Source organism: Ahaetulla prasina, chromosome 11 (assembly GCF_028640845.1).
Source record: "Ahaetulla prasina isolate Xishuangbanna chromosome 11, ASM2864084v1, whole genome shotgun sequence".
NCBI lineage: Eukaryota > Metazoa > Chordata > Lepidosauria > Squamata > Colubridae > Ahaetulla > Ahaetulla prasina.
In genome coordinates, this window is record NC_080549.1 from 24,224,102 (window position 1) to 24,239,480 (window position 15,379).

Here is a 15,379-nt window from a genome sequence, read left to right on the forward strand (position 1 = left end):
ATTAGTGTAAACTTGTATTGAGATAAGGAAGCGTATCAATTATAAGGTAAAATTTGATGGAAATGTTTAAACTGGAGATGTCATGCTATGTCCACTGTTTTTAATTTGTATTGTTAATAAAAAAGACTTTTTAAAAAATAGTGAGATGAGTGGCAAATAAATTAAATAAATAAATACATGGATAAATTTTCATTTGTAATCAATGGAATTGCAACATTGCAATAAAAGTGTAGGAGAAGAGCAGGCAGAGCTGGGAGGCAGAGTTAAGCATGTCATCAACTTAAAGTCATTACGTTGCCACAAATGGTTCAGGTCCAGACTCTTTTGAATTCCGTTGACCGATATCCGGTGCCATTTTAGTACTGAACTTTAGTTGCCTAGATTTCGGTGTACAGGTTTGAGCAATAAATCTTCTGAACTGCAACTCAACGGTCCTGATCCTTTGCGCCTGACATTCATCTCAGATTGACTACATTAATGTCAGGACAAAGGATCAAGACCATACTTTAAGTTGCAGTTCAGAAGATTCAGAGTTCTCATGACATTTGGACTTAAAACAATTAAATAGGCCTACCAGAATCCAGAAGTTTCTGATAAGTAGATTTTATTGTTTAAAGCTAAGAAGCCATTATGAAAGAGCACAAATCACTGCTATGTAACACATGCAAGCTATATTTATAATATCAATATTCAAATGATTTTTAATAAAATGAAATAAAGCTTTAAGAAGAGACTAGACAGCCATTTGACTGGAATAGTATTAGAGTTATTGAGTGCTTGAGCAGGTAGTTGGATTAGAAGATCTCCGAGGGCCCTTCCAACTCTGTTATTATTTTAAAGTTGAAATGTGCCTTTTTCTTCTGCTTACTCTATGTCAAATTTCCTTCTATTTCTTGTTTTAGTACAACTTAATTTATTTTTAGCTGTTTGCTTGTAACTATATGTAAGAAATAGCTTTCACAGATATGCTCATGTAATTGCTATGTGTTAGTCACTTGGTGGACTTTGTTTACATTAATGTAAACTTTTGAAAATTCTTCGAGAATGACTGTATTATATGTTCATTGGGATTAGCTAGTGGTGATCTAAACCAAGAACGAATAAGTTAATGCCAGTTACGAGCAGCTATGAAACTGTCACCACTGGTGCACTAAATATAATATACAAATAGTCTCTTGATGTAATAATTGGTTCCCAGGCTGATAAGGATTCAGAAAACGATTATGTAAATAATCAGTTGCAAATTTCTCCATCAGCAGTGAAAAGTACTCCTTTTTGCTAAATCATAGGAAGGATATTTTTTAAAAAAATTAAACTCTCCAAAACTATTTTAGAGATTAGTTTTAAATGGGAAATAGTTCTGCTGGAATTCTTGTTGCATTTTTCTCAATAAATACTGCCCTAAAGAGAACTGTGTGAAAATCATGGAAGAAAGTAACCTTTGGGTTTAGGCAGCTGTCGAAGAATCTGGTCCAGGATCTGTGCTGCCCTTTGGAAATCTAGAAAATACTAAGGCTCTCTCCTAAATGTCTATGGAGATTCCTAATCATCCAAATCAAACTGTGGCTTAAATAATTATATCAACAGTAGCTTTCCCTAATCTGGTACAGATGTAAGTTTCACTTGATTATATGAAAAATAGGATCTACTTTAATCTCCCTTGTAGTTCTACACCAAAATGAATCAGATCATCACGAATGAAGCTGAATATACATGTCCCAGAATAATGTTGCAGGATCCAACTTGGGTCGGTAACTGGGACCAGAGGTTTTGTCTTCCGTGCTGGAGCCCATCTTCAGGGAACTTCCCTCTATCTAGTCCAAAAGCTCAGAAGACAAAACCTCTGATCCTAGTTACTGACTCAGGTTGGATCCTGAATCAAATCCTGAATAAATTCAGTTGGATATTTTCAGGTTAAACAAAATGGCTTATTACAGCCATTTTGAGCCGAGGTGGCGCAGTGGTTAGAGTGCAGTACTGCAGGCTACTTCAGCTGACTGTTAGCTGCAGTTCAATAGTTCAAATCTCACCGGCTCATGGTTGACTCAGCCTTCCATCCTTCTGAGGTCGGTAAAATGAGGATCAGATTGTTGGGGGCAAGAGGCTGACTCTGTAAACCACTTAGAAAGGGCTGTACAGCACTATAAAGCAGTATGTAAGTCTAAGTGCTATTGCTTCACATTTAGCTTCCCCACATCCCCACATTCCATCAAGTGATAATTGATGGAAGAAACTTTAAAGGTCGCATGATCAGGCCATCTCTGTAGCTCCCTAAAGCCATCTAAGGATATGGGCTGGGATTATCTTTCTATCTAAGACTTGGTTTATTTTAATTATGGTTTCTTGAAAAACCAAAAATGACTGAATCCACTTAACTCACTAAGCCACAAATTGTGGTTTGAATGTTGCTGGGTTCACTCAACATGTTAAGGCCAAATGATCCCTTGTAGGGCACAATGCAGTCTGTGGATGATTGTAATTCTTTTGTTATTTTGAGACTCGATGGCAGTTTTGAATGTCTGCAAGTGACTCTTCTGCACCTTCAAAGCAGAGAGATCATTGCAATTTGCTTCTATGCTCCAAAACGAAAAGCACATTGCCTCTGTTTTGGGTGTCGATGGCTTGCAAGTCCCTCCTGGCCCAGCTCACAGAGACACACACCCCCCGCCACCCTTTCTTGGCTTTTCCCACATTTCTTGAAGAAACAAATTCACCAGAACAGCTGATACAGCAAAGACCACCACCACCCCAAAAAAAAAAAAAACCCTGGGCAGCCAGGAGTTTGGCTGAGAGCCCCTTGTTGGAATGATGGTCTCGAAAGAGGCCCAGTGATGTTGGCTATTAGTGAACCCTGGCTTGTATTCCAGTCTTAGAGCCCTCATGACCATCAAAAGTGCCATTTCTCCTTCTTAAGGCACTTGCAAAGAGACCTGAAGCAGCTGAATGAATTCTTGCTTTGCTTATCTAATCGCTTCCGCATTTATAAAATTTTATTTGTTTGTATCTCACCTTTATTATTTTTACAAACAATTCAACATGGCAGATATATCCAACACATCTTCCTCCTATTTCCCCATAACAACAACCCTATGAGGTGGATTGGGCTGAGAGAGGAAGATTGGCCCAAAGTCACCCAGCTGGCTTTCATGCCTAAGGCAGGACTAGAACTCAGCCTGTCCTGGTGATTGGCCCAAAGTCACCTAGTCGGCTTTCAGTTTCCCGCTTTCTAGCCTGGTACTTTAACCACTAACCCAAACTGGCTCTTAACTTGCCCCCCCCAAATCCTGGGGCTGAAATGGACTAATAGCAACTCAGGGGGGGGGATCCTTTAGAGCGAGCTTTTCAAGATGTCCCTAACATTGTAGGACTGCTAACACCTTCAGAAGTATGACCTCAAAGCCAAGGATCATGGGAGTCGTAATCCTACAGCTGGGAGATGAGAGGTTGGGGAAGGCTCCCAAAGTCTCCAGAAATCATAGAACAAGCCAGGAATGGTTAGAGCAGATACAGCCATTTCAATGTTCTTTTTTCTTTTCTTCCCCCCAGGTGCAACCAACGTGGAGAAAAAATCAAAGTCCAGAAAACTGTCAGACACGAAACTCCCTATTTAGCCAACAGGATCAAGGATATCAAAAATATGCAGTTTATTCATGGCAATATGTTAAAGGTAAACCTAAACTACATGGGATGCGCCTCGTTCTCCTTTCTTGAATTTCCCAGGAACAAACTCCTTCCCAGGACCAAATTCTTCACATGCCTGAAATTTTTCCACTCTGGGATCAGTGGCTGCTCTCTTCTGGCTTTTTGGGAATGCTGGACTCTGACCATGACATCACTCACTTCCCCCTCCCAGTCCAAAAACTCTCCAAAAATGCATGACTCATTTGCAGCCCTTTTGGCCTGGAGCCTGAGAACGTGCACAGAGCGCTTTTGCCATAAGCTTTCTCCCAGCAAAGGGGCCTTCGGACGGCCTCTGAAGGCTTGGAAGCGTAGCTCGCTCACAGCCTCCAATCTCCCCTCACGCAGCTTTTTCAGCCATGTTCGGTATGCCATATGTGGCAGAGTCCCGGATAACACAGAGAATGGATGAATACTAAATGAAATCTTTTTCTCTAACATGGGAAAATGTCCTTTTTAGGGAAGGAGTGAAGAATGCACATTTTTTATTTCTTCTTTCTCATTCTCCTTTTTTTTCTTCCTTCCTACCTTCTTTCCTTCCTTCCCTCCTTCCTCCCCTCCCCTCCCTCCCTCCTTCCTTCCTTCCATTCATCCATCCATCCACCTATCTATCCACCTTTTTTTCTTTCTTCCTCCCTCCCTTTTTTCTTCCTTCAGAATAATATTAAGAGTTATCCTGATTAAAATAGGAATGATTTTGCATCATTTTCCATTTTCTTAGCCTCTACTTATTCTTTCTTTCCTTCTTCTTCATCAGTAAAAGACGAGGGAAGGAAGAACCCATCAAAATATGCATTCCTTCTTTATTAAACAGAACTAAAACCAAACTGCTTAACCCTTAACCCATTTCAGTTGGTTCCTGGCTGATTTAATTCACTAGAAGCTAAGCAGGTCAGGCCTAGATAGTATTCTGGAGGGGAGTTATAAACCATGCAATATAGAGTTACTGGGGGGAGGGGAGGGGCATATCCATTCAGTCCATCAATCACTGAAGGCTTTTGCTACATGAGAGAAGTAAAGCTTGTCAGAAGACAATAAGGGCAAACTAGTTTGGTATTTGCTGCCAAGAAAACAATACAATTGGGTCTATTAAATCACCAGGCCTAGAGATCAACCCAAAGAAGACATGACGTATATAGCAATTTGGGAGAACAGTAGCATCTCCCCCTGCAGGATACAGATACAATTTTTTAGATATTTATTATCTTTAGGGAAACTTTAAATCAATAGGACAATGCAAGAAAAAAAAAAGGAGATGAATGTATAGAAACAAGGATAGAAGGAATATTTTGGTGGGATTTTAAGAGATTGTTAATAGCCACCAGGAACTAGGCCAGATAAAGTGATTTCTGGGAATGACTGAGCTCAGTACGCTTAAGAAAAGGCTTGAGGATGATTATAACAGAATGAGAGTTGGCAGGAACCTTGGAGGTCCTGTAATTCACCCCTCTGCTTAAACAGAAGACCTTATACCAGGGGTCTCCAACCTTGGTCCCTTTAAGACTTGTGGACTTCAACTCCCAGAGTCCCTCAGCCAGCAAAGCTGGCTGAGGAACTCTGGGAGTTGAAGTCCACAAGTCTTAAAGGGACCAAGGTTGGAGACCCCTGGCCTATACCATTTCATACAAATGGCTGTCCAGTCTCATCTTAAAAATCTCCAGTGATGGAGCACCCACAACTTCTGAAGGCAAGCTATTGAAGAACATGTAGATTTCAAACAATGTACACTTGAGGTCAGATGAAGGCCAGTTTTAGTTGAGTTTCATCTGAGAAGCTTGATCTCTTCGTTGGTGGTACAAACCCCTAGCAAGGCTGTGGTTGCGTTGAAGTAAGAAAGGAAGAGCAGGAAGGCAGAGGAACAATAATTGAGAACCGGTGAAGGAAGAGTTGCCCTTTTTGAAGTCCGAGATGGCCATGTCAAGGCCATCTTGGACGGCAAGGGAAAATGAGAAAGTAAAAGTCACAATCACACAAAATTCACAAGATTAACAGAGAGAGGACTATAGGCATATAAAATTTATAAAACTTCCATCCCTGCAGTTTGTAATGGGTGACCTGTGAAGGTTAATTTTCAGTTGACAGCCTTACCATTTCTGAACCTAAGAAAGAAAATACATCTTCACCTAAAGTGAAAAATGAAAACTTCCTTCTCTGAAAGTAATGCATATAAAAAAGTCTATCAAAGAGAAGGACTGGGGGGTGGCATGATAGCAGTCTTAGAATACTTGAAGGATGGTCACAGGGAAGAGGGCATCAATTTGCCATCAAAAGTTGAGGGTGCTCCATCACTGGAGGTTTTTAAGAAGAGACTGAACAGTCATGTGTCTGAAATGGTATAGGGTCTCCTGCTTGAGCAGGGGGTTGGACTAGAAGACCTCTACGGTCCCTTCCAGCTCTATTCTGATTGATTGGTTGTATTTATTCTCCAAAGCACCTAAGGCAGGAGAAGAAGGTGGAAGCTTATCAAAGAGAGAGCCAAGATGGAACTAAGGAGAAATTTCCTGACAGTGAGAAGGATTAATCAGTGGAACGACTTGCCTCCAGAAGCTGTAAGTGCCCCATCACTGGAGGTGATGGGGCACTTACAGAAGAGATTGGCCAGCCATTTGTCCATAATGGTATAGGGTCTCCTGCTTGAGCAGGGAGTTGGACTAAAAAACCTCCAAGACATCTTTCCAACTCTTCTCTTCTCTTCTCTTCTCTTCTCTTCTCCTCTCCTCTCCTCTCCTCTCCTCTCCTTTCTCTTGACACTTTTGCTACACACACACACACACACACACACACACACACACAAAATGCAGCAGGGCATTGCACTCTCCAAAATACATTTTAAGGCATCTAGCCGAGTACCCTTCAGCAGGTTTTTGTCATGATTCTGGTTTTAATACTGCTGTATTCTATGTAAGATCATATTTAATACACTAAGTTGATCTTTAGCAATAGACCATAATTTAACTGGTGCAGAGACTTCATCCTTTTAGATTTTCAGGTTTTAATCCTGATCTGTTTTTAAATGGTGTTTTTTTTTTATCATTGTATCCATAAACACCTTCATCAAGGGCAAATGTGTGTGCCAGTGTCTGCAAGATGGCTGGCACAGCATCACAACTGATACCGGATTCCTTGCCATGCAAGTATAAAAGAGGAAAAACTTCAATTGTACAGCTGTGCCTGTTCACTCCATGAACGCTCTTGGTTTTATCTCTCAGTGAAGATGAATACAGCCAAGTTATCATAGGCCTGTATTCCAAATTTCTTCCCACTAAGTCTCTTTAGGGAAGCCTGTCTTTTAATAAAGCTATAATCAGGTTTGTAGATATCTGGAGAAACCAGACGTTTCTGATGATGTTCTACAATTTCCCAAGCAATTTAGTGGTGAGAGAGGCAACCTAAGCTTATCATTTACAGTCCTCCTTCCCATCAAAAATAGATCTTTCAGCAAACAGACCAAATTCCCATCCTATCCTAGAAAGTACTTTTATTGGTGTTTGGTTAGGCAAGATAAAATAGTAAAATAGTAAAAATGTCAGAGCTCTGATAGCCAGTCTTTAACAGAATGTGGTATAGAGTTGGAATTAGCTCAGACTCAGGCACTTTCTCATGTCTCTTGCGTTCCTTCAACTGCCCATCCTCTTGTATCTCAGAGCTGCCGGAGAGCAATTCCCAGTGTATCACTTAGGGTATGTTATGGTCTGATCACATTTCAGCTGGTAGGAATATAGAGACTTCAAAAGCAAAAGCAAAAAACAAAACAAAATAAAATCAAAACAGCTGCTAAGGAATATGTTGCTGGTTGCCAAAGTTTTCCCCTTAACAGTGACCCCTTCCAGGTGGGCAGGGAAAAACACAAGTCTGAGCTATTGAGGATCAAACTACTGGCAGTCAGCAGAATTAGCCTGCAGTACTGCATTCTAAGCACTGCACCACCACGGTTCTTGTAGGCTCAAATCAGATGTTACAACTAGGAGTTATCAGATCTGGAAGCAAAATCCAAATGGCCCCTAGTTGGCCATAAAATGCTAAATCTGCCACTTTAGGAGTTAACTGATTGGATCAGTTGACCTCCTTTTAAAGTTCTCACGACATGCTAACACTTCCACTAATTCAGTTTTAACATGTCATGGGAAGATAGCCATACAAAAGGCAGGACACGTACTTCTGTTACGTTGTAATGTTGCCAGTAAGCTCATCGTCATCTTCATCATCATCATCATCACCGTTACAATTTATATCCAGCCAATAATAATCATCTTATTAAAAGAGTTAATTTTCCTCCTCAAGAAGCCTTCCCTGGACCCAGCTGTTTTAGGTAATTATCGTCCGGTCTCCAACCTTCGCTTTGTGGCGAAGGTTGTAGAGAGTGTGGTGGCACGTCAATTACCCCAGTACCTGGATGAAACTGTCTATCTAGACCCGTTCCAATCCGGCTTTCGGCCTGGATACAGCACGGAGACGGCTTTGGTCGCGTTGGTTGATGATCTCTGGAGGGCCAGGGATAGGGGTTATTCCTCTGCCCTGGTCCTATTAGACCTCTCAGCGGCTTTTGATACCATTGACCATGGTATCTTGCTGCACCGGTTGGAGGGACTGGGAGTGGGAGGCACCGTTTATCGGTGGTTCTCCTCCTATCTCTCTGACTGGTCACAGACAGTGTTGACGGGAGGGCAGAGATCGACCCCGAGGCACCTCACTTGTGGGGTGCCGCAGGGGTCGATTCTCTCGCCCCTCCTGTTCAACATCTATATGAAGCCACTGGGTGAGATCATCAGTGGTTTCGATGTGAGGTACCAACTGTACGCTGATGATACTCAGCTGTACTTTTCCACACCGGGCCAACCCAACGAAGCTATCGAAGTGCTGTCCCGGTGTCTGGAGGCCGTATGGGTCTGGATGGGGAGAAACAGGCTCAAGCTCAATCCCTCCAAGACAGAGTGGCTGTGGATGCCGGCACCCCGGTACAGTCAGCTGCAGCCACGGCTGACTGTTGGGGGCGAGTCATTGGCCCCAATAGAAAGGGTGCACAACTTAGGCGTTCTCCTGGATGGACGGCTGTCTTTTGAAGACCATTTGACGGCCGTCTCCGGGAGAGCTTTTTACCAGGTTTCCCTGGTCCGCCAGTTGCGCCCCTTCCTAGACCGGGATGCCCTATGCATAGTCACTCATGTTCTCGTGACATCTCGCCTGGATTACTGCAATGCTCTCTACATGGGGCTTACCTTGAAGAGCACCCATAGGCTCCAGTTAGTCCAGAATGCGGCTGCGCGGGTGATAGAGGGAGCCCCTCGTGGCTCCCATGTGACACCACTCCTGCGCAGACTGCACTGGCTACCTGTGGCCTTTCGGGTGCGCTTCAACCATCTTCAAAGCGCTCCATGGCTTAGGGCCGGGTTACCTACGGGACCGTCTGCTGCCACCGACTGCCTCCCACCGACCCGTGCGCTCTCACAGGGAGGGACTCCTTGGGGTGCCGTCCGCCAGGCAGTGCCGACTGGCGACACCCAGGGGAAGGGCCTTCTCTGTGGGGGCTCCCACCCTTTGGAATGAACTTCCCCCGGGACTCCGTCAACTTCCCGACCATCGAACCTTTCGCCGTGAGCTTAAGACACATCTATTTATTTGCGCAGGACTGGACTAAGATTTTAATTTTTAATTTAGCTTTTAACGGGGTTTTATTATTTTAATTATAATTTTAAATTCGGCCTTACTTGATAAGTTTTTTAATTAGTGTTTTATCTTGTATTTATATTTGTGTTTTTTAATAGGCTGTAAACCACCCTGAGTCCCTCGGGAGATAGGGCGGTATAAAAATGTGATTAAATAAATAAATAAAATAAATAAAATAAATAATAAAGTTTTAGAACTAACTCAGTTTTAAAAGGTTAAATTCCAAATATTTTGAATCCTTTATTAAAAGCAGTATAATTTAGGGAGCTGATCACAACTTCTATAGTTGAGATCAGCTCCCTAAAGGTGCAAAAGCTGCTTCTCCAGTGGCCAGCAAATTCATCCAAGACAAAGAAGGATGAATCTTTAGGTGGGCTCTTCAAATTCCCTGATTTTTGTTCCTGGCTAGGACTCCACTTGGCAGGTAGCAGATTCACCAAAACTGAGAATAAAATAATGATAAGAGCAGTTCAGTTCTTTGTAAAGGAGGCCCTATCTGTTATGATGTAGGTTATTCTTCCAAAGGGCTTTCAGGCATGTTGTCTTACCTTTGAGGCTGATACAGACACCCAGAAGAATAGAATAAAAATAACAGAATTGGAAGGGACTTTGGAAGTCTTCTAATCCAACTCATTGCTCAAGCAAGAGATCCTATACCTTTCCAGAAAAATGTCTGTCTAATTTCTTCTTCAAAACCTCCAGTGATGGAGCACCCACAACTTCTGGTGGTAAGCCATTCCACTGATTAATTGTTCTCATTGTCAGGAAATTTCTCCTTCGTTCTAAGTTGGATCTCTCATTGATAAGTTTCCATCTGTTGCTTCTTGTCCTTCTTCGAAGACTAGGTTGACTCCCTCTTTTTTCTGATAGCCCTACAAATATTGGAAGACTGTTAGAATGTCACCCCCTATTCCTTCTCTTTATTAGACTAGACATTCAGCCCTAGTTCTTTTTTACACTAGGCTAGACATACCCAGTTCCCACAACGATTCATTTTAGCCTCCAGATTCTCAGCTTTGGCTTCCAGAAAAGCATTGGGTCTAAACAACATCTTTGAGCCACGATCTCCGTTGCTTTCTCACCATTCTGTCTGTAGTAATTGACAGTGACTCTCCAAGAAATCTCCCCTGCATGGCCAGGCCATCTGCCTACTTGAATTTAGCTTGACCCTCCTAATTAAAACCAATAGTCCATGGGAAACTGGCTCATTCCTCGGCACAAACGCAAGTCCCTAGAAATAACTTTATTTACAAAAATGTCCCTGGGTCCCTCAAAGGTCCTATCAACTTACTTAAAAATAAAATGTAGCTGTAGTATAAGACTTTATTTGGAAGCAGGCCTGCTTGCCAGGAAAGGGGGAAAAACAAACATATCTGTATTCGGTCACTTCATTCCAACTCATGGGTGGCTCTGACTAATAAGAAGAAGATGCAGGGATAGAAAATGGGAATTTGAAAAGGAGGGGAATCTCTCCCCCCTCCCCCCATGCTTTATATAATGGGAACCAAAACTAAAATATTTCCTAATATTTTCTTCTCAAAATGATATATACAGTATAAGGACAGTGTTACTTCTCTTACCTTTGGAAATAAACTTTTGTGGCCCCAAAATGATTTGTGAAAGCTTTTATAGATGTTCCTCAAGTTATGACCACAATAGGGACTGTAAAACTTGTTCTTAAGTGGTACGGTCATTAAGTGAGGCATCACATGACCGTACCCACTTTTATGACTGTTCAGTACCATGAACAGTGGTGGACAGACTGAGGCAAGACTTATTTCAAAGGCTAACAGGTTTATTGAAGGCTAACTGAGATAGCTAACAGGTGGCTGCTCAGCTAACGACAAGAGCTGAGGAGTCCTCGTCTGACAGCTTTTTTATGCTGAGCTGTCAGACGGTCAGCCAATCAGAACGCGTCTTTGTTTCTTCGGCGTCTGATAGGGGAACAGACCAGAGGGAAGACTGGGACGCAGCAATGACCATAGTTTGCTACAGTCATTAAGCGAGGGATCGTGTAACCATGTCTTGTGATTTCTTGCTGGCTTCCCCATTGACTTTGCTAGTGCAAAGATTGTAAATAGCAACCCTGTGACCCTGGGATGCTGCAACCGTTGTAAATGTGCTAACTGCCCAAATTATATTCCCATGACTGTAGGGATGCTAGGACAGTTGTGAGTATGAGGACCAGCCATACTTTTCAGCGCATTTCGAACTCTGTACCATCAACTAAATGATGGTTGCAAGTAGACAACTACCTGTACAAAATTCTATTTTCAGCCTGCTTTTGTTTTAGGAGTTTGTGGCAGTAATTACCAGAAATATTCAGTAGGACATTTATAATGTTTGCCTAAATGGATAATACTTTCCAATATTATACATCAAATATAGTTCTATGATTAAATCAAATCTCTATGATGGCCCCTCAGGTATTGGAAGACTGCTATCATGTCACCCAATCCTTCTTTTTGCAAGACTATACATACCCAATTCCTGCAACCATTCCAGGGCTTTTTTGTATTCCAGTGTAGCATCTTTTTCTATGTCATTCTTGTAGCCTGTCATTTGTAAATCCACTTTCAACTTAAACTCAATCTTTCCAGGTAGAATCTGTCCCTCTTCCTTACCATTTTTAGACACTTTTTTTTTTTATTGAAAGAGTTTTAAAAAACAAAAACATTTTTCCCCCTTTTTTCCCCTCCTCCCAAAACCCCTTCCCCTCCTCCCCGGCTTCCCGGGTCAATCACAAGGTATTGTTATACATAAACCAAACATAGAATAAAATTTTCCCTTCCAATCCAAATAATCACATCCAAAGCTTTTCATCTCCCAACCCCCCCCCATTACATAAAATAACTTTCTAATTATTCAAAGGCAATCTGATATTTCTTAATCTGATATCTGTTTTGTAGATAATCAATCCATTTTTTTCATTCAATTAAATATCTTTCCTGCGTATTGTCTTTTAAAAAAGCTGAGATTTTAGCCATCTCAGCCAAATTAATAACTTTCAGTATCCATTCTTCTATTGTAGGTCTCTTCTTTCTTCCAGTATTGTCCAATCAACAGTCTTGCTGCTGTTATTAAATTCAGAATCAATTTAGTCTCAATCCCTATACAATCCGTTATAATTCCCAAAAGGAAAAATCCTCTCTGGACAAGGACAGGACTTTGAGATTGCCCAGAAATGCTCCATACTGCTGCTTTGCTTGCAAGATAGCAGTCTCTGGCAATTTTATTGCTCTGGGACAGGGGTCTGCAAACTTGGCGCTTTTAAGACTTGTGGACTTCAACTCCCAGAGTTCCTCAGCCAGCTGAGGAGTTGAAGTCCATAAGTCTTAAAAGAGTCAAGTTTGCAGAGCCATGCTCTGGGAGAAGAGAGAGCAGCCATCTTGCTGAAACCACAGTTAACACCTTTGAAAGGCAACTCGGTTCACATGTAGTGGTACCTCAGTAGTACTCATCCTTAATTGGTTCCAGAAGGCACAATGAGTATCAAAAATGATGAGTACCAAACTAATGTTCCCCATAAGGAATAATATAGTGAGTCACAAGGCAGCCAACACTGACAAGTTCTAGCTTGTGCATTGAGTACCAAACAAATGATGAGTAGTGGGACAAAATTCTCACATCGGAATGCACTTAGTACCAAATTTGACAAGCTTCAAAGCAGTTGAGTATTGAGGTACCACTATACTTCCTTTTCTAGTCACTTTTGGGAAATTGCTTGTTAACTGCTTTTCAGCTATTAGAAAACTTTAAATCAAAAAGTCTGACTACAACAAGTGAGTTCCCTTCAGTCTTTAGCGAAAGAAAGTTTCAACTAGAAATTAAAAACATCTTTTTGGAATAAACAGCAAAAGGATAATTAAAACTTTGATTTTAGAAAGTTACAAATGAACTAAGAGTCCAGATAAATTTGAAATAAGCCATTAAAACATTTCACGGCCTTATTTATCTCTAAATAGTTGTAGTTAGTTTGAACTATCAAAGAGGCAAGGAAATAATAATCTAAGCCAAAATTAAATAACACTGGCCCACTCACTCATTTCAATAATAAATTATTCTCTTTTTAATCATAAAGTCACCCTGGGAGTAAACAGAGGCACGGCTGTTTCTTATTTATTCTGCATGCTTTCAAACTCCTTATCTGTACAGATTTAAGAGCTGTGAAGTAATTGATCTCCTGGGAATTTTTGCACTGTGACATTTAAATTTTTATTTATGTACTTATTAGGGCTGTGCAGGCCTTTGAACTGGAGCTTCAAAATAGTTCTTTGCACGTGGGCGTGCAAGTGGAGGACAGCTCAAAGCAGCCATGTCTTTCTCTCTATAACCCCAGAAAGGGGCACAGCTGCTGTCAGATGTTACAGGGAGGTGCTGTGTTCACAGTTCCTCGTTCACAAGAGCATTTTGGATGAATGGTTTCCAAGTCCTGCACCACTGCAGTTTTTACATCATACAGGATGATGATCTTGTCCATTTACTCATATCCAACTCTTGGCAATTCTATGGGCCAGGTCTCTCCACATCCTCCAATCTTGCACTGCTTCTTTGGGCTTTTCTTGCTGGTATCAGCTTTGATGGTCTCCAGCCACCCGTGTTCTTTGACAGCCTGGTTTCCTTTTACTGAGAACTCTTCCAAACATAATTGCTTCCTCCAGGAATTCCCCTGCAAGACATGGCCAAATTATGTGAGATGCAGTTTCGTGATTTTGCCTTCTAGTGACACATCTAGCATTATGTGTACATCATAGAATAGAATAGAATAAAATTTTTATTTATGTACTTATTAGGGCTGTGCAGGCCTTTGAACTGGAGCTTCAAAATAGTTCTTTGCACGTGGGCGTGCAAGTGGAGGACAGCTCAAAGCAGCCATGTCTTTCTCTCTATAACCCCAGAAAGGGGCACAGCTGCTGTCAGATGTTACAGGGAGGTGCTGTGTTCACAGTTCCTCGTTCACAAGAGCATTTTGGATGAATGGTTCCCAAGTCCTGCACCACTGCAGTTTTTACATCATACAGGATGATGATCTTGTCCATTTACTCATATCCAACTCTTGGCAATTCTATGGGCCAGGTCTCTCCACATCCTCCAATCTTGCACTGCTTCTTTGGGCTTTTCTTGCTGGTATCAGCTTTGATGGTCTCCAGCCACCCGTGTTCTTTGACAGCCTGGTTTCCTTTTACTGAGAACTCTTCCAAACATAATTGCTTCCTCCAGGAATTCCCCTGCAAGACATGGCCAAATTATGTGAGATGCAGTTTCGTGATTTTGCCTTCTAGTGACACATCTAGCATTATGTGTACATCATAGAATAGAATAGAATAGAATTTTTATTGGCCAAGTGTGATTGGACACACAAGGAATTTGTCTTGGTGCATAGGCTCTCAGTGTACATAAAAGAAAAGATACGTTCATCAAGGTACAACATTTACAACACAATTGATGGTCAATATCTCAATATAAATCATAAGGATTGCCAGCAACAAAGTTACAGTCATACAGTCATAAGTGGAAAGAGATTGGTGATGGGAACTATGGGAAGATTAATAGTAGTGCAGATTCAGTAAATAGTTTGACAGTGTTGATGGAATTATTTGTTTAGCAGAGTGATGGCCTTCGGGGAAAAACTGTTCTTGTGTCTAGTTGTTCTGGTGTGCAGTGCTCTATAGCGTCGTTTTGAGGGTAGGAGTTGAAACAGTTTATGTCCAGGATGCGAGAGGTCTGTAAATATTTTCACGGCCCTCTTCTTGATTCGTGCAGTATACAGGTCCTCAATGGAAGGCAGGTTGGTAGCAATTATTTTTTCTGCAGTTCTAATTATCCTCTGAAGTCTGTGTTTTTCTTGTTGGGTTGCAGAACCGAACCAGACAGTTATAGAGGTGCAAATGACAGACTCAATAATTCCTCTGTAGAACTGAATCAGCAGCTCCTTGGGCAGTTTGAGCTTACTGAGTTGGCGCAGAAAGAACATTCTTTGTTGTCCTTTTTTAATGATGTTTTTGATGTTAGCTGTCCATTTGAGATCTTGCGATAT

General features: G+C 41.6%; 1 protein-coding gene across 4 annotated transcripts in view; it reads left to right on the forward strand.

Moving 5' to 3' along the window:
* LOC131205061 (vascular endothelial growth factor receptor kdr-like) overlaps positions 1–15,379 on the forward strand; it is a 210,691-nt gene that overhangs the window by 120,922 nt on the left and 74,390 nt on the right. For all 4 annotated transcript variants that reach the window (XM_058196910.1, XM_058196911.1, XM_058196913.1 and 1 more), the window contains exon 11: positions 3,547–3,667. In XM_058196910.1, the coding sequence (XP_058052893.1) occupies positions 3,547–3,667 (121 nt within the window). The remainder of the gene's footprint in view (positions 1–3,546; positions 3,668–15,379) is intronic.